Below are 20,286 nucleotides of genomic sequence, written 5' to 3'. Positions count from 1 at the left end.
GTCTAAAGTTTCAGCCCCAAGATGATCTCCACTTTACAATATGCCAATTAGCCTCCTATTGTCTTTTTTTGTTTTGTTTTATGGTATTTGTTAACCACTTACTATGTGTCTAACTGTGTTCTAAGCCCTGGGTAGGTATAGTTAATTGTCAGGCACAGTCCTTGTCCCACATGGGGCTCACAGTCTTAAGTAGGAGGGAAAACAGGTATTTAATCCCCATTTCACAGTTGAGGAAACTGAAGCACAGAGAAGTTGTGATTTGCCCAAGGTCGAAGAATAAATAGGAAATACAAGGATTCTTGCTACAACACTCTTCATTTAGTACACTTTTGAGATACTGGCATTAAAATTATTAAATGTGCTCACTTTGGATAGCACTATGGTTTTGCAGTACAGGAAAAGTTTACCCTGTCTCAAATACCTCCTTCCTCTCACATTCCTATCGCTCCTCCACCTCTCAATCTTTGAAGAACTTTTAACTGACTTGAATAGAGATTAAAAGTCCTTTCAAATAGTATTTGTGCACGGTCATTAGACTAATGATAGATCTTTAAGATGTTAAAACAAGATAGAAACTACATAAACGAGGGATGAAGAGAAAGAGAGTGAGCAAGCAAGAGCACACTTCCACTAGACTGTAAGCTTGATGTGGGCAGGGAACATGTCTACCAACTCTATTGTGCTGTATTAAGAGAAGCAGCATGGTGCAGTGGATAGAGCAGGAACCTGGGAGTTAGAAGGCCATGGGTTCTAATCCCGGATCTGCCACTTGTCTGCTCTGTGACCTTGGGCAAGTCATTTCACTTTTCTGGGCCTTAGTTATCTGTAAAATGGGGATTGAGACTGTGAGCCCCCTGTGAAACAGGGACTGTGTCCAACCCGATCTGCTTGTATCCACCCCAGCGCTTAATACAGTGCCTTGAACATAGTTAAGCACTTAACAAATGCCATAACTATTATTATTATTACTCTTCCAAGTCCTTAGTACAGTGCTCTGCATATAGTAAGCCCTCAATAAATATGACTGATTTGGGCAAAGAAGACTTTAGACTTCAGAGGACAATAAAGACAGGGCTGTGAGCTAAGAACCTGGAACTCCCCCCAGACTCTGGTTACACCTGAGGAAATTGAGATGGGAAGCCTGAGAGTCTTGGGAAGAGTGCCTGGAACTATAAGAAGCACGATCCAGCCCTTGGGGCTATCAGGAAATCAATGCCCAGCTATTTTCTGAAGGTGTTATAAAACCCTAGGGTTCCTCCCATTTGGATGCGGCAGCCTTCAGATGCAGCAGTCATCTAAGACTGGACTGCATCTGTCAACTATGTTGTATTGTACTCACCCAAGCATTTAGTTCAGTGCTCTGCACACAGTAAACCCTCAATAAATGCCATTGATTGATTCAGGAAAGAAAGGCCCTGGACCATCTCCCTGGTCGAATAAATAGGAGTGGAATTCTGAGATGCTTGTGGGGTGCTGGGAGGCTCTCTTTGACAGGAGCCCCAGATGGGTCACTTAACCTGGTAAGGGGCAGACTGGGTTGTGAGAGCCCCATATTTTGTCATGTTGCCATTTTGGTGAGGGGCGGGAGGGGCGGCGGGGTGCGGGCTCACCGTCTCTGAGGCCTACAATTTCTGGGAACACGAGATCCTGCTGAGTAACAAACCTTGCTGAACCCTATCTATTAGAAGTTAAAGCTCCAAACTTATAGAATAGGATGATACTTAGCTTTTTGGGGGGTTTCTGTTTTAAAGCATTCATAATATCAAATTACCCCACTGCTCTAATCAAACAATAACCTGTATTTTATTGAGTAGACGCTGGTGGACGGAGCAAAGGTCTAGACACTTTCACCCTGGGGAAAGGGTGACCAACAGAGTCCATACATACGTATGTATGTAAAGGGACGACTACCTGCCCCTCTGGTTTTAGCTGCTGATGTTCAACTGGTGACTGTCGGGTGCAAGTACCTTTCCCCTTTGAGCATGGGAACTAAAGGGCAAAGGGGGAGAGTTGTGCTGCAGGGACAAAAATGTCCAAGCCCAGCTTGCCCTCCACCATGTCAACCAATTGGGATTCTTGATTGTTTTGCTGTTAACCCATCGCTTCTGACTCTAGCCCTGATATTTGGAAATTTATTGCATTTATTTTTGTAATCCTTTTCTTTCCTCCCTGCATGCATGGGGACTGCTGCAATTTAGGTGCTATGATTTACTGAAGGCAGGAAACCTCTTCATAATAAAGTCTTGTGAAAACCAAGAATACTCCCCAGTTTTTGATTAGACATATGGGTCCTTGGCTTTTTGTTCAGAGTTGAGAACTCTTTGGGTTTGATTTCTATTTTTTCCCATATTTGGTAGCCAAAGATTTGAGGGACACAGTGTGATACCATCACAGTATGAAAGGGTTATGAACACATGGGGAGCTTTATTTCCTGATTCACTTTAAAATCTGTTTTCAGGAGACTGACAAAATGGAGTTCACTTAATGATACCATAATAATCCAATTCAGATAAATTTGCAAAGAACATTGTTTTTTTGTGTGTGTGGCTTTTTTAAGCCCCTCTAATCTGATGAATGCCTGTACTTTCAGGCCAGAGCAATTAGCACCACAAAATTGCTAGTGGGATTTATCTATCTAAAATATTTTTAAGGTGAAATTCAGGCAAAATAAAATATCCTTTTATTGCAAAACTGGTCATGTTTACTACTGTGCTTTTCAGAGCCTCACCAAAAAGTATGGCGTGGGCCAGAGAGAAGGGCCCTTCTCCTTCACTGAATGGAGCAGGGGTAGCCGTAAACTTGAGGTGGGGAAGAGATTGTTCCAGAAGGAGCTGGAATGCAAGGGCCTGCGTTCCCCATCAGCAGGGACTATGCCACTGCCCATCTGGGCACCAGCTGGTGCTCTAACAGACCTCTGGAAGGGAGCATGTGCAGAGCCAGGCGGTGCTCCGATGCTGGGAAGAGAGAGGCACTTGCGGGGCAGTCAGCACCCATTATGAAGTGTTTTTTTGCCACAGTTAATCAGTCATTTGTATTTGAGAGCTTACTATGTGTAGAGCACTGCACTAAGCTCTAGGGAGAGTTACACTATAACAGTGTTGGTAAATATGTTCCCTGCCCGCAACTAGCTTACAGTCTAGTTAATGGGTGGCATATCTCTCCACCCCACTTAGAGAACCTAGTGGTGGCTAGTTTTCATTCAATAGTATTTATTGAGCGCTTACTATGTGCAGAGCACTGTACTAAGCACTTGGGATGAACAAGTCGGCAACAGATAGAGACAGTCCCTGCCGTTTGACGGGCTTACAGTCTAATCGGGGGAGACGGACAGACAAGAACACTGGCAATAAATAGAGTCAAGGGGAAGAACATCTCGTAAAAACAATGGCAACTAAATAGAATCGAGGCGATGTACAATTCATTAACAAAATAAATAGGGTAACGAAAATATATACAGTTGAGCGGATGAGTACAGTGCTGTGGGGATGGGAAGGGAGAGGTGGAGGAGCAGAGGGAAAAGGGGAAAAAGAGGGTTAAGCTGCGGAGAGGTAAAGGGGGGATGGCAGAGGGAGTAGAGGGAGAAGAGGAGCTCAGTCTGGGAATGCCTCTTGGAGGAGGTGATTTTTAAGTAGGGTTTTGAAGAGGGAAAGAGAATCAGTTTGGCGGAGGTGAGGAGGGAGGGCGTTCCAGGACCGCGGGAGGACGTGACCCAGGGGTCGACGGCGGGATGGGCGAGACCGAGGGACGGTGAGGAGGTGGGCGGCAGAGGAGCGGAGCGTGCGGGGTGGGCGGTAGAAAGAGAGAAGGGAGGAGAGGTAGGAAGGGGCAAGGTGATGGAGAGCCTTGAAGCCTAGAGTGAGGAGTTTTTGTTTGGAGCGGAGGTTGATAGGCAACCACTGGAGTTGTTTAAGAAGGGGAGTGACATGCCCAGATCGTTTCTGCAGGAAGATGAGCCGGGCAGCGGAGTGAAGAATAGACTGGAGCAGGGAGAGAGAGGAGGAAGGGAGGTCAGAGAGAAGGCTGACACAGTAGTCTAGCCGGGATATAACGAGAGCCTGTAACAGTAAGGTAGCCGTCTGGGTGGAGAGGAAAGGGCGGATCTTGGCGATATTGTAGAGGTGAAACCGGCAGGTCTTGGTAACGGATAGGATGTGTGGGGTGAACGAGAGAGACGAGTCAAGGATGACACCGAGATTGTGGGCCCGAGAGACGGGAAGGATGGTCGTGCCATCCACGGTGATAGAGAAGTCTGGGAGAGGACCGGGTTTGGGAGGGAAGATGAGGAGCTCAGTCTTGCTCATGTTGAGTTTTAGGTGGAAGGCCGACATCCAGGTGGAGACGTCCCGGAGGCAGGAGGAGATGCGAGCCTGAAGGGAGGGGGAGAGGACAGGGGCGGAGATGTAGATCTGCGTGTCATCTGTGTAGAGATGGTAGTCAAAGCCGTGAGAGCGAATTAGTTCACCGAGGGAGTGAGTGTAAATGGAGAACAGAAGAGGGCCAAGAACTGACCCTTGAGGAACTCCAACAGTTAAAGGATGGGAGGGGGTGGAGGCTCCAGCGAAGGAGACCGAGAATGACCGGCCAGAGAGGTAAGAGGAGAACCAGGAGAGGACAGAGTCCGTGAAGCCAAGGTGAGATAAGGTATGGAGGAGGAGGGGATGGTCGACAATGTCAAAGGCAGCAGAGAGGTCAAGGAGGATCAGAATGGAGTAGGAGCCATTGGATTTGGCAAGAAGGAGGTCATGGGTGACCTTAGAGAGAGCAGTCTCGGTAGAGTGGAGGGGACGGAAGCCAGATTGGAGGGGGTCTAGGAGAGAATGGGAGTTAAGGAATTCTAAGCATCGATCGTAGACGACTCGTTCTAGGATTTTGGAAAGGAAGGGTAGTAGGGAGATAGGGCGATAACTGGAGGGGGAAGTGGGGTCAAGAGCGGGTTTTTTTAGGATGGGGGAGACGTGGGCATGTTTGAAGGCAGAGGGGAAGGAGCCCTTGGAGATTGAGTGGTTAAAAATAGAAGTTAAGGAAGGTAGGAGGGCAGGGGCAATGGTTTTAATAAGGTGAGAGGGAATGGGGTCCGAGGCGCAGGTGGAGGGGGTGGCACTTGCGAGGAGGGAGGAGATCTCCTCTGAGGATACTGCAGGGATTGCCTGAGGAAGGCAATCTCTAGTGTTGTAAAGTAGTATCAGCCTTGGAGAAGATGGGGAGGGGCTCTTCAGAGCTGTAAGGGTTATTGTCTGGAAGGCCACCCTCATTCATCCTTCCCCCGTCATCACCCACAATTAGTCATCTATTTCCTGCCTGGGGTTGTTGGAGACCTAGCTGCTGGAGAAATAAGTAGCCAAAGGACAAGGAGAGAGCAGCTTCTCTGGTGTCCTGACTGAGGTCTGCTCCTTACAACCACTGCCAATCAATCAGTATTTATGGTACTACTAATAATAATAGTGGTATTTAAGAGCCTACTATGTGCCAGACACTGTACTAAGTGCTGGCATGGATACAAGCAAATTGGGATGGTCACAGTTCCTGTCCCATATGGGGCTCACAGTCTTAAACCCCATTTTACAGATGAGTTAACTGAGGCACATTCATTCATTCATGAAGTTAATGAGAAGTCATGAAGCACAGAGAAGTTAAGTGACTTGCCCACGGTCACATAGCTGACAAGTGGCAAAGCTGGATCCCAAGCCCACGCTCTATCCACTTCGCCGTGCTGCTTCTCTGCACTCTGTCTAGAGCATTATGCTACATGCTTGGGAGAGTACAATAGTTAACAGACCCGATCCCTGCCTTCAGGGAGTTTGTAATCTAGCAGAGAAAGCAGGCATTATGAAATATTACAGGTATGGGGAAGTAACAGAGTTTCAAGATTGTAAATTCCTCCACTAAATTTTAAGTTTCTTGAGGACAAGGAAGCAGCAAGGCTCAGTGGAAAGAGCCTGGGCTTGGGAGTCAGAGGTCATGGGTTTGAATCCCAACTCTGCCACTTGTCAGCTGTGTGACTGTGGACAAGTCACTTAACTTCTCTGTGCCTCTGTTACCTCATCTGTAAAATGGGGATGAAGACTGAGCCTCACGTGGGACAATCTGATTACCCTGTATCTCCCCCACCGCTTCGAACAGTGCTCTACACATAGTAAGCGCTTAATAAATGCCAACATCATCATTATTATTATTATTATCTACCACCTCCTCCCAAGCACCTGTTAAGTATTCTGCACCCAGTAAGCACTCAGTAAATGTCATTGATTAAAGATATATACATAAGTGCTCTGGTGGGGAGAGAGTAGGGTGAGTACCAAAGTGCTTATGGGGTCAGGACTCAAGTGCATAGATGATGCTGAAGTAGCAGTTGGGGCAATATAGGGTGTGGAGTTGAGAAATTAGTCAGGGAAGACCTCCTGGAAGAGCTTTGATTTTGAAAGGGCTTGAAGGTGGGCTGTGCTGGATATGATGGGGAAGGGGGCTTCAGGTTGGAGGAACCAGGTGAGCGAGGGGACAATGAAAAAGAGAGAGGTGAGCACAAGGCACAGTGAATAGCCTGGCATTAGAGGAGTCAAGTGGGTGGGCTGCATTTCCATCCTCTCTGCCATCATTATCCAATGTTTAAGACTTTGGGAGCTAATTCTGGTCATTCATTGAGTCTTCCCTGCAAGTCCTGGAAATCTGAGCCCCCTGCCCCATTTTTCAATCTATCAATCTTATTTATTGAGCACTTCTTGTATGTGCAGCACTGTACTAAGCCCTTGGGAGAGTACAATATAACAAGAGTTGGTAGACCCGATCTCTGCCCACAAGAAGCTTAGAGTCTAGAGAGGGAGACAGACAATATAAATAAATTACAGACCTATATATAAGTACTGAGGGAGGGGTGAATAAAGGTGCAGATCCAAGTTTAATTGAGATGGGAAAATAGTAGGACCCACTCTAAATATTGGGCTTGTTTGTTAGACTCCACCATGGAAGGGAACATCCATAGTGTTGCATAGATGGAAATAACAAATGGGAGCAAAGGAGATAGGGAAGTGAAAGAAAAATATGGTTATTAACTATATTAGTGGGACTATTTTTCTCTCAAAATGCTTGACTATTTGGGGTAGGTATGGCTATTTTTTTATTTTATTTAATTTAGAGGAAATTTTCACGGTGGAAGGAGACAGACAATTTGAAGGGGTTTTGAAAATCTTCTATATCTTTGTATCATGACAGTCTTCTTGATAACGCTTCTGAGCACAATCACGTTTTAGAACTGTGGGGGAGAAGCATTACAGAGCTAATGGGTACAGCCTGTGTCTATCTGGAACGCTGCATTCTTCTCTGACAAATGTGAACAAATGCTTCTCCAGATAATTGCCTAATCACTACTTGTCAAAAAATCAGTATTCACATCCATCAGACATATAAAAAGATTCTTTATTCCTGAAGTATGAAAAATAGTTCTACATGATTTCATCTAGGCAAAATTCCTGAAGCAATATCAAGAAAAGAGAAGGAAGGAGGAAGGGGAGAGCAATGACACTTGTTAGGTGTCAAAGTTTTGTCACGTTAATTGTCTCCTATAACTAGGGGAGCCAGGATGGCCCCTGCCAATTCAGACCAGTGCTCTTCACTCAGTAGTAAATACGATTCAATGAATGACATCATCTGCATTACATTGGCACTCAGCTTGACATAATGACGCTTGTACTGGTTTTCAAAAGGTTGGTGTTGCTGCATTATGGTCAGTCTTTGGGCATCCAAAAGATCTCGTTGAAGATTGACAAGGAAATTGTAGGGAAAGAAAAGGAAAAACTACACTTCCCAGGAGGCAAAGAGGCTTGACTCGTGATGACATTCGTGGGGAGGTCCTGGCCAAGCCACACCCCTGAGCAGCCTCCATAAAGGTGGAAGGATTTTTGCTCTCCTTTTATTTTCCTCCTGACTCTGGGTGAGAGGGGATCCTCTTCAGAGCTGGCTGCACATAGGTAAGCCCTGTCCCATTAATTAAGCAGATGGGAAGATAGGCCAGGGGAGAGGGTGTTGATGATCCTTTTAGGAGTTTGTGTGGTGTAAATCTTAGTTTGTGCTTCAAAATCTTTATTTGAATTTACTTGCTTCCTTTTCAAGTGTATCGCAGATTAAAATATCATGTATTAGCTGACATGCTTAATTAGGGTCTTACTGTTCTTCAGAATACTCAGGCAGTGTCCTCTTTTGGATTCTGGCCAGATTCATCTCATGTATCCCATTTGAATGTCTCACCTAGAGAAAGGCTATTATTATTTTCAATTATTCATATTAATAATGCATCTCATTCTGGGTATTTTAAGCAAGATTCCTCTTATCTAACACAGAAGTCTGAGTTCACCCAGATCTAGAATGTTTCTCCAGGGAAGTCGAAGGGGGAACACCTGTTTCTCAACTTCTACCAATGTACTTGTGTCCTCCTCTCAGCTAGCTGTGAGAACGGGCACATCTTCAGAGCCACAGAACTCATCAGTAGGAGCTGAAATCCAGGAGCTGAAAATCAAACACCAGGCACAAAAGCATCCAGTGCTTTATCAACCGGGGCCAGATCAGCTGAAAAACCGCCTGCCTGGTATGAGATTGGGTGAATGGCCCCTACCTGTGATGGAGGGGTTTTGTTCTTGACAAACCCCACATTCAGAACAACTTACGTATTATTGCATGTGCTTTCAGCAGGTGCACGGCCTTTTCTTCCAGCATCACACTGTGTTTTGACCAAATAGGCTTGCATTGTTGGAAAAAAATTACCTACTACCATAATGGCATTCTATCCAAAACATGTAGGGAAAACATGTGTTGTAGAGTACCGAGTGAGTTAGGTTGCTTCTTTATAAAACTGAGTAGCAGTGTCACATAACTTGTCCAAAGTCTCACCAGATTAGTAGGACAACAGGCAATGAACCTTGAACTCAAAAAATGCCAAACTCTATTGCTATAAAACCCTCCTCCTCTTCCTCCTCCTTCTCCTCCTCCTCCTTCTCCTCCTCCTTCTTCTCCTCCTTATATTTGTGTATGTGTATACATAATTGTTTATATGTATATATGTATATACACACACATTGTCAGCCTTTGAGTTCCTGTTACAATTTAAGCAAATTTCCTTTAGAAGATTATGATCTGTTCTGATATTTTATTTTTGCGAAAAAAAGTTCTAAATTTCAGTGTAAGGTAACTCTTGTTCAATAGTCAAGACATTTTCTCCCTTTAATATCCACTATAGTTATTTTTCAACTCCATTTGATTCCCCCTGCAGAATTCTGCAGTTAATTGCATTTACTGAGTACCTATTATGAACAGAGCACTGTCCAAAGTGGTTGAGATTAGTCAATAAATGGTATTTATTGAGTACATACTGTGTGCAGTGCACTATGCGAGAGTACAAAACAACAGAATTGATAGACATGTTTCTTACCCACAAGAAGTGTACAGTATAAAGGAAGAGACATACTTTACAATAAATGAATTACATATATGGACTTAACTGTGAATAACAATGCTTAAAATGTATAGATTAAAGTGCATAGGTAGTGCAGAAGAGAGAGGGAAAAGGGGCTTAATCAGGGATGGCCTCTTGCAGGAGAGGAGATTTTAGTAAGGCTTTGAAGGTGGGGAGAATGGTGATCTGTGGTATATGAAAGGGGAGGGTGTTCCAGGCAGAGGGAGGACATGGGAAAGAGGTCAGCGGCAAAGTAGACAAGATTCATTGTCATATTTATTGAGTGCCTACTTTGTGTGCAGAGCACTGTACTTAGCATTTGGGAAAGTACAATATAGCAATAGTGACATTTTCTGCCCACAATGAGCTCATGGTATAGAGTGGGAGAAACAGATATCAATACAAATAAATAAATTTACAGATATGTACATAAGTGCTTTGGGGCTGGGAGCGGGGAAAAGCAAAGGGATAATCAGGTTGCAGTGAACAAGCTGGTGCTAGAGAAGCAAAATGTGTGGGCAGGACAGTAGTAGCAGATCAGTGAGATAAAGTAGGAGGGGGCAAATTGATTGAGGGACTTTGAATCTGATGTTAAGGATGATAACTTCAGCACTTAGCCATGCATCAATTTAAATACTATTTAAGTACTTACTCTCCACACATTCATCTTTCTATTCTCTTTTCCTTTGAGTGTAGGAATCAGGTGTCCTACATGTATTATACCTCTTTACTACACTTCCTCCTGCCCCGGCTAGACTTGCAGGGTGCTGCTGGTGGAAATCTGGGCACCTGGCTGATGGTCTTTGATTTCAAATTTACCTTCATCTGCTTTAATTCAACCCTCTACTCCACTCAGCAACAGTACTTCTCCATTCATACTGACTCCCATGCCCATTGCCCCCAGTTGTTTCAGATGTTTAACTTCTTCCTCAAACTTCCTATCTCCCCAACCCCCCATCTCTTTCTCCTAATGACCTGGCCACATACTTTATGAATGAAATTGAAACCATCAGGTGTGATCTCCTTAAAATCTCTCCTGCTTCTCCTCCAGTTCCTCCCTCCTTCATGTCCTCACTTTGACCCTCCCATTCTTCCCAGCAGTATGTCAAGGATTTATCCTGCTTCCTCTCAAAATCTACCCTCTCCACCTGTGCCCCAAACCCATCCCTTGGCACTTTATTAAAATTCTTGCCCACTTCCTTCTTTCCTCTCTGTCATCTTCAACCATTCAGTTTTCAGTGGCTTCTTCCTCACTGCTTTCAGACATGCTCATGTAATTCCTATTCTAAAAAAAGCATCCCTTGGCTCCATGGCTCTCTCCAGTTATCACCCCATCTCCCTTCTACCATTCCTCTCCAGATTCCTTGAGAGAGTTGTCTATACCTGTTGCCTCCACTCCCGCTCCTCCAATTCTCTCCTCAAACCATTCCAATCTGGTTTCAGCCCCCTTTACTCCATGAAACTGCCTTCTCTAAGGTCACCACTGACCTTCTTACCAAATCCAATGGCCTCTACTTCATCCTAATCCTCCTCAACTTTTGACAAAGCTTTCTTGTTGAAACAGCCCCTTCTTGTTGAAACATTATCCAACTTGGTCTCCACTGACACTCTCCTCTTCTGGTTCACCTCCTATGCCTCTGGTCACTCATTCTTAGTCTCGTCCACAGGTCTTCGTCTGCCTCCTATGTTCTAACAGTAAGAGTCCCTCAAGGGTCAGTTCTGGGTGCCCTACTATTCTTCATCTACACCCACTCCATTGGAGAACTCATTCACTCCTGTGGCTTCAATTATCATCTCTATGCGGATGATTCCCAAATCTACCTTTCCAGCCTTTACCTCTCTCCTTTTCTGGAGTCTCACATTACCTCCTGCCTTCAGGACAAGTCTCCTTGGGTCACATCTTCCTCAAGAGGCCTCTCCAGTCTGCCATCTTTTCCCTAACTCCCTTTCACTTTTGAATTGGCGATGCACTTAATTCTGTACACTTTGGATATTTGATATTCACCCCGCACTCAGACCTACAGCATGTATGTACATATCTGTAAGTTATTTATATTAATGTCTACCTCCTCCTCTAGACTATATGCTCATCTACCAGCTCTGTTAGTTATATTGTACTCTCCCAAGTGCTTAGTACAGTGCCCTGCATACAGTGAGTGTTCAATAAATGTTTTTGATTGGCTGAAGGCAGGGAACTTGTCTACCAACTCTGTTATGTCATACTCTCCCAAGCACTTAGTACAGTGCTCTGCACACACAGTAAATGCTCAATATGATTGAGTGAATGAATGAATACCAGTGATCAATTAGTTGGCACAAAAGTGCTGGGGTGTATTTGAGTGGGCATGATTTGGTGGAAAATAAAAGTTAACTGGGGAAGGCTTCCTGAATTAAGTAGGATTTTAGAAGGTCCTTGATAGTGGGGAGACACGTGGTCTGGCAGATTTGAAGGACAAGGGAATTCCAGGCAGAAGAAAGGAGGGGAGCAAGAGATTAGGGAGAGGAGAGAGTAGAGCCCTTGTGAAGCATTATAAAGGGTTTAGCTGAATTGATTTTGTCCCAGAGAGCTGAGGCTGGCCTTAGGGATGTGTTCAGTCCTCTCTATTAAGCATCTCTATGAAAATGGAAGGGTAGATAAATGGAAAGATAAATATTTGCAATGTCCTCTAAGATACTGCTTTGAATCTTCTAACATATAGGCTAGAATGCTGAGAGAGCTGAGAGTGTTATCTTGATCAATACTGGATTTCTGTCTTGGATTGGTGTAGCCAGGTTTAATGATCAAAGCAGAGCCAAGAACTGTAAGGATACTGTGCATTCGGTTCCAGCCAGGCAAGGTGTTGGTAAGGGGGGGCTCTCTCCTTGTTTTCTATAGGCTTACTCAGGGACCTCCATCAAGACATTCAAACTGTTTGGGTCTCGTCTCTTTCAGCTCTGAGAAAGGAATCCTGATAAAGTAGTTACCTGCTTCACAGGACTATTGTGAAGGTTTGCATCGATGCAGCAGTTCTCCGAAGTCCCTCCCAGCATCCTTTGTTGCCTCTTTGGAGGAAAAAACACCGAGATGTGTGATCCATTGGTCTGACCTTGTAGGGTATTGCTTATGTTCTTGTGTAAAAGTCTTCCGGAGAATTATATATTAGCTGTCCTTTGAGGCTCTGCAGTGGACAGATCCTACATCATTGACAGTCCTTGTTTAAATAATGCTCTTGTTCTGATTGCTTTAAAACTTTTCACATATACGATGCTCTAGCTCGCAGAACGGAAGCAGGGAATCCTTTGTCCCAGTCACATAATGTAGCCTAGGTGAAGGGACATGGAACGAGGAGTCATGAGGCCTGGGTTTGTTCTAACTCCATCATAATAGTAATAATGATAATAATAGTAGTCATACTTGTTAAACACTTACTATGCATCAAGCACTGGGGTAGATGCACGTTAATCAGATCGGACACAGGTCCTGTTCCTCATGGGACTGCTAATCTTAAATGGGAGAACAGTTATTTAATTCCCATTTTACAGATGACCTGACACAGAGAAGTTATGATTTGTCTGTGGTCACACAGCAGGCAAGTGAACTGTACCCTAGAGGCCCAGGATTAGAACCTAGTTCCTCTGACTCCCAGGACTATGCTCTTTCCACTCGATCATGCTGCTTCACTTTCCTGATGTTTGTGAGCAGATCACTTAACCTCTCTGAGCCTCAGTTTCTTCACCATGAAATGGGGATAAGATAGATTGCTAGCCCCACATGCAACAGAAATTTTGGCTGATGCCATTACCTTGTGTCTACCCCACTACTTAGCATGTAGTCACAGGATAGTCTAATGGATAGAGAACAGGCTTGGGAATCAGGTGACCTGGGTTCTAATCCCTGTTGTGTGACCATGGGCAAGTCAGTTAATTTTGTTGTGCTTTACTTTCTTCATCTGTAAAATGGGAACTAAATAAATACCAGTTCTCCCTCCCCCTTAGACTGAGCAGCGACTGTATCCGACATGATTATTTGACTGGACTCCAGCATTTAGTACAGTTCCCAGCATGTAGTAAGCCGATAAGTAAATTAGAGAAGCAGCATGGCCTAGTAGAAAGAACACAGGCCTGGGAGTCAGAGGTCCACGGTTCTAATCCTGGCTCTGCCTCTTGTCCATTGTGACCTTGGCCAAGTCACTTGTACCTTAGTTCCCTCATCTGCAAAATGGGGATTCTCTCACCTACTTAGCTTGTGAGTTCCATGTGGAACCTGATTATCTTGTATCTACCCCATCTACCCCAGTGTGTGCTACCGTGTTTGGTACACAGTAAGTGCTTAACAATACCACAATTATTATTATTATAGTAAGTGCTTAGCAAGTACAATTATTATTGCTATTATCATTAGATGTCATTATCATATCATATATTATTAATACAGTATCCTTCAACTGCCCTTCCCCAACCCAATCCTCTGTTGTCATTTCTCACTGCAGTTTTACCGAAAGGCAGCTTTGTGGTCTGCTACCTTTGCCATCACTTATCATGGACTCTTTCCTAGAGATGTTTAAATTTCACAGGTTTTTCTCATTTCTTTCAGAGGGGAACTCCTTCCCCTAGAGCATTCAAAACCAAGTGAAATTAGAACCGTGACATATGCCAGTGCCGCCGCCCCCCCCCTCCTCCTCCGCTGCCACCGCCGCCACCACCCACTGGAGCTCCGCCTCCTCCTCCTCCTCTCAGCGTTCCTCCGGTAAGACCTCACAGACCATGCTTTGCCACTATTCATGATCGAGAACGAGCCTCTGGGGCAGTTTGTATGTTTAGGTCTATGTTTCTCCCAACCTGAAAGAAAGTCCCAGCAGTTAGACAGCTGGCCCTGTTTTGGCTTCTAATGCTACATGATCTTGTTTGAGCCCATTTGAATCAGCAGCAGCATCTCTTCTGCCCCACTTGTAGCAGACATTACCTCCTCCAACTCCTGCTGGCTAAAAAAATATTTTCTGAAGGGATGCCTAACTGGGTCTCCATCTTGAAACACCTTAAATAAGGTGTTACTTGATCAAACCAATCATCTCTAGCCAAGACACAGGAGAAACTCTTTGGTGGTTGGCCTTCTTGTCATCTAGCCAAATTGCTAGGGTGTTCCAACTAACATCCTTAACATTTTATCTGAATCTAATATATAGCACGTGTACTTAAATTTATCCAAATCTCTCGAAATCATTGCTATTTTGAGCCTGCCCAATTCCTCTATATATTACCAACTTCATCAGCAACATCTGAGTGACTTCTGAGCATGATTCACTCTTCTGGTAATAGTAATGATAGTGATAATTTTGGAATTTGGAAAGCGCTTACCCTGTACCAAGCACTATACTAATTGTTGGAGTTAGGTACAAGACTATCAGATCTAGCACACTCTCTGTCCCATATGGGACTCACCGTGTAAGTAGAAGGGGGAACAGTTATTGAATCCCGATTTTACAGATGAGAAGACTGAGGCCCAAAGAAGCCAAGTGACTTCTTGTCACTTGGGCCATGTGTGGGCCATGGTCCCACAGCAGACAAGAGGCAGATCTGGGATTAGAACCCAGGTCTCCTGAGTGCTAACCTGTGCCCTTTCCTTTAGGCTATCCTGTTTCTTTAGGAGTTTTATGTTCTAATTCTAGAGAACCCAGATGACACAAAGATATGACCTGAACAAATACCAGGCATTTGTTTTAAAAGATGTGGGTTTTTGAGAAACCTGGCTTATGTTTCCGGGGAAGGCTAAAAAAGAAAAGTGAGGATTGAGCTAGGAGTAAGGAGGTACTGGCAGGCGTGACTAGCCAGGAAACAAAGAGGAAAGAGAGAGAAAATTTCAGGGGTATAGACGTAAATCTACATTGTAATTAGAGAGCATAAAAGATGCTGTACCAAGTAAAGTTGGTTTTCCTTGAGGGTGGCGTCTCAATTCCTCAAGCTAAAGGTTATTCCAGGCTTGGGCTTTTGTCTCATACTGTGGAGTTACAATAAGAGAACTGACTTAATTACTCTAAAGTCCCAAGGTACATCATATTCAGATTCAGAATCATTCTGTGAGAAGCAGTGTGGCCTAGCAAATAGAGCCTGGGCCTGGAAGTCAGAAAAACCCAGGTTCCAATCCTGGCTCCACCACTTGTCTGCTGTGTGACTTTGGGCAAGTCTTTTCACTTCCCTGGGTTTCACCTACTTCATCTGTAAAATAGGAATTAAGACTGAGAGCCCCATGTGGGATAGGGGCTGTGTCCAACTTGATTAGTTTGTATCTACCTCAGTGCTAAGTACAGTACCTGGCACATAGTAAGTACTTAACAAAAACCATAAAGAAAATCACTCCAAGTTGGTATCTGTCAGTTGTGAGTTTTTGTTTGAGAATAGCAATACTGAGTCCTGGGTGGATGGGAGAAGAGGGTGCAAAACTCTAGACTGGATCCTCTAAGGAGTTACACAAACATTAGCTCCTTGAGGGCAGGGATTATATCTTCTCACCTATTGTACTCTTCCAAGTGTTTGTTGCCATGCTCTGCCCAGAATATGCACAAATTGGGTGATTGGGAAAACAGGTACTCCTCTGGGCCCTCTTTCTCCCCATCTCCATCCCCAGGCATGTCCAAAATCTCTAAGAACTAACTGCTCTTGCTTGGGGCCCACTGTCATTTGCCCCCTCAATGGGCAGTTCTCTTTTAGAATAAAGAAGTTTCCAGAACAGTCAGAAGTCCTGCCAGAATGAAGTTTGACACCCCTTTTGGGATATGGCTTTCAGAAGTGCATTGGAAAAGGAACCTAGGATCTGGAATTCCTGAGCCCCAGGGCAGCTTGGACTCTCTGGGCCTGCCTGAGATCAGAGTTTTCCTAACCAGAGAACCAGCTTGTGCCAGTCTGGATCCTTCCCAGGACGCTGTAGGGCCCGGAAGCTGTTCTGACTTGTGGCCAAGCCTATCTAACAGTCTGTAAACTGTAAACTCATTATAGGCAGGGAATGTGTCTACTAATTTTGTTGTATTGTACTCTCCTGAACTCTTAGTACAGTGTTCTGATTGATATGTTTGATATGTGCCCAGAACCACCTGACCTGCCACAGAGCTGTTTAACTATTGGGAGGAAGGTGGCAGCTCAAACACCCATTAGAGAGGCCACTGCAAGCAACCTTCCATCTGGTATCTGTTCTGTTCTCCTTTCTTCCCCCACAGCTACCACTGGGTTAAAGAGGAGGAGGGCATATTTTGGATTAGGAGCTAGCAGGTGCCCCAGGAAGGAGAAGGAGACAGCCTTTGGCTTGGGTGGACATTCTTCCAGCTTCCAGGTCCCCAGGTGTAGCAGAGATCCACAGACATCATCTAATGCCATCTGGTACTGTGTATCTGCTTTGGGATAGAGATCCAAGGTGAATGGTTATTTCCTTTAGATAACTGGATGAAGGAAAAGTTAAAAGGTTGTCTATGGTTCAAAACCTAGGATGGCCACTAATAATATCAGTGACATCTTGACTCTATTTATTGCCATTGTTCTTGTCTGTCCGTCTCCCCCAATTAGACTGTAAGCCCGTCAAACGGCAGGGACTGTCTCTATCTGTTGCCGACTTGTTCATTCCAAGTGCTTAGTACAGTGCTCTGCACATAGTAAGCGCTCAATAAATACTATTGAATGAATGAATGAATCACGTGTGTTGTGCCAGGCACATTGGGTAATGTAATGATGTCTTAGCACCATTTTGTGGAAGTAGGCTGAATTCTCCCGAACCTTGAGCATTTCTCTAGATGACCCGTGGCTTCCTCCCCTCACTTGTTCGAAGTCTTTGAATTCCCCTCCCAGGCCCGTGGGAGCAGACACTACTTCCAAATCATGGAACTTGGCAGCAGGAGTCAAGGTGGAAGGAGGCTGGACTTTTAAAATAAAAATAATGATACCAGACAAAAGGTGTTCTGGTACTGTGTCACCAACAGGGTATCTGGTTCAAAATTAGGTGACTGTCCTCACCCTTTACTTTTCCCTTGGCTTTTCTGTAGCATTTGTTTGGTAACTTTTACTTTTGCCTTGCCTCATTGCTATCTCCCATTACGTCTTTGTGGTGAGAGGCAGTGGTAGTGGCTAATAGGTGTTAACTATAGATCTGGTGGGAGTTGTCGACCGTCAGGGATCTGCCAACTCTGGGTCGTCTTAAAAATGTTTTTCATGGTATCGTCCAGCCCGAGAGAGAGAGAGCAGCAACAGACTGGGTGGCAAAGTTAAGTTTTGCAGCAGAGTCCAAATCTATCTCACTGGTTCTTGTTTGCCTCATTTTAAATCCCTACCTGGGAAGCATGTGGTAAATGCGGAAAGGAGAGGGAAGGAGCCAAAATGGCAGGCCTGCTATTGCTCTTGGCATTCCCAGGCTGGAGGCTGAAAAGTCTCCCAGTGAAGGGACAACCTTTTGGGAAAGACCCATGTTGCTCCACTGATCCTCCTTAGGCCCACCAGCAATTACCTGCAATATGGGTGAGGCCCAGGGACTAGCTTTCTGCTCTCTAGAGGAAAGAAAAACTTTCTGTAGTGTACAGGAGCAGTGGACACAGATAAAATGGCCAATTCCTTCAGGAAGTGGGGTGAAAGGAAGGCTAAAAGACACATGCCTCTTCAAGACCCTGTGCCTACAGTTGTTAGTTGGGGAAGGGAGGTGGAGTGGGAGGAAGGGAGAAGAGGGGGAGTGATGAGAAGCAGCATGGCTTAGTGAAAAGACCATGAGCTTGGGAGTCAAAGGACATGTGTTCTAATTCCTGCTCCACCACTTGTCTGCTGTGTTACTTGGGTGTTACTTAACCACCTCATCTGTAAAATGCAAGCGTGGCTCAGTGGAAAGAGCATGGGCTTTGGAGTCAGGGCTCATGAGTTCGAATCCCAGCTCTGCCACTTGTCAGCTGTGTGACTGTGGGCAAGTCACTTAACTTCTCTGTGCCTCAGTTCCCTCGTCTGTAAAATGGGGATTAAGACTGTGAGCCCCACGTGGGACAACCTGATTCCCCTGTGTCTACCCTAGCGCTTAGAACAGTGCTCGGCACATAGTAAGCGCTTAACAAATACCAACATTATTATTATTATTATTATTAAAATGGGATTTAAGACTGTGAGCCCCCCGTGGGACAGCCTGATTACCTTGAATCTACACCAGGGCTTAGAACAGTGCTTGGCACACAGTAAGCTCTCAACAAATACCATAATAATGAAAGGGTGCTAGCTGCGAGCCTTTTCAGGACTGCCTGGACCTAATTTGAAAGGGCCTCAGGGAGCAGGGTTTGGCCAACAGGGACAACTGGCTATTCATTTCTGTCACCTGGCATGTGAATGGCACTGTTCTCCAGGAGTGAAGTTCAGTGGGGTCTGGTTGAGTTGACCCACACTCTCAAAGGTTGGGGTGGGCTAGGGTTTGAACAGAGCCCTAGGCACAACCTGGTCTCCGGAAGGTAAAATTGGCATGGCTGAGAGCTAGATTCTGAGCCTGTGCGAGGTGTCCCTTTGGGGCAAAAGAGGGAGGGGATTATTTTGAAAAACACATATGGACATATAGTATTAGGTTTTTTTTCTTTTTCTGGAGAGGAGGGGCCTTTTTAAGCAGAGTTTTGGCTTTCAAAGCTACAGCTTGTGATTGTAGACGTGGATTCCAGATAGTTTGTCGTTTGCAACAGCTCTGATACAGATCATTTCCTAGCAGTTGTCCGGCACACTCAAGGCTTGATGACAGTCTATTAGTCACAGCAGATATGTATTCAACAGATAGATTTGCCAGCCTCTGCACTTCGGTGGAAACCTTGATTTGCCTGGTGATGCTTTAAGGTAGTGGCACATACTGAAGATTCTAGGATGGAATGAACATCAAAATAGCAGCAGCTATAATGCCAAGGGATTCATCACGCTATTAAATGCTAATTGTGGCATTTGTTATGCACTTATTATGTGTTATGCGCAGGGGAGATACAAGTTAGTTCAGAGTTGGGACACAATTTAAGAGGCAAGGAGAGTAGGAACCTTTTCTCCATTTCACTTGAAGAAACTGAAGCCCAGAGAGGTTAAGTGACTTGCCCCCAGTCACACAGCAGATGCTGGGTAGATTTGGGACTAGAACCAGGTCTCTTGATTCCCAGACCTGTGGTCTCTTCCACTAGGCCATTGAAGCCAAAGGAAAGAAGGAGCTCTCGCCAAAAAGCATTATGTTACAGTGAAATATAAACCACTCGAAGTTCACAGAAGGTGCTCTAAGTGTTCTTGAAGTGATATTAAATGTACCAACACTGAGGAGACATTGCATTGAGGGGTGTACCCTGTTTTGTTTAGCATTACTGTATGCCCAAATCTTTGTTGTATTCAAAAACTCAGTGGCATTTGATAAATGAATAATTGATGGTGGGGACATTTTTCCATTGCAGGGAAATAGCAGTTGAAGTTTTTAACTGGGAGTTTTCCCACAATCTCTCACATGCAGGGCTACATTTGATAAATAAAAACTTGACAATCTGAGAAAGGAAATCTGGAAAATGGAGTGATATCTGAAGTCATGTGGGGACTTTGTTTAGGTCTTCTGACATGGCATCTCTGCAGTTTTAGAAGGGGAAAGACACATGTGAACTGGTTCGGTCGAATTGTATGTGTTCACCTTATGTCTTGGAAAAGCTTATTTGCACGTCTGCCTGTGCATTGACCATGTCTAGAAGCTTTAAAATCTAAAACACTCTCACTCACCTAAGTCCTTCTGACACTCTAAGTGCTCTGATTAGTGTTGCTAATGAGCAGTTTGCAAGGTGGAGATTGTGAAGTGGACACCAGCCACCAGAACTCAGATGCAAGTTTCTGGGTCAAGCCATCTTGTTTTGTATGGAATT

At 44.7% G+C, this 20,286-nt stretch overlaps 1 protein-coding gene across 1 annotated transcript in view; it reads left to right on the top strand.

Moving 5' to 3' along the window:
* The first annotated feature begins 7,671 nt into the window (after positions 1-7,671).
* Positions 7,672-20,286, top strand: part of WIPF3 (WAS/WASL interacting protein family member 3) — a 58,213-nt gene continuing 45,598 nt past the window's right edge. Inside the window, exons 1-4 of the mRNA XM_029071405.1 lie at positions 7,672-7,767; positions 8,431-8,575; positions 12,212-12,282; positions 14,058-14,165. Of these exons, the coding sequence (XP_028927238.1) occupies positions 7,672-7,767; positions 8,431-8,575; positions 12,212-12,282; positions 14,058-14,165 (420 nt within the window). The remainder of the gene's footprint in view (positions 7,768-8,430; positions 8,576-12,211; positions 12,283-14,057; positions 14,166-20,286) is intronic.

The sequence above is a fragment of the Ornithorhynchus anatinus genome, chromosome 8, assembly GCF_004115215.2.
Source record: "Ornithorhynchus anatinus isolate Pmale09 chromosome 8, mOrnAna1.pri.v4, whole genome shotgun sequence".
In the NCBI taxonomy this organism is placed as follows: Eukaryota; Metazoa; Chordata; class Mammalia; order Monotremata; family Ornithorhynchidae; genus Ornithorhynchus; species Ornithorhynchus anatinus.
The sequence above is the reverse complement of the archived record's forward strand: the minus strand, read 5'-3'. Positions and strand labels throughout refer to the sequence as shown.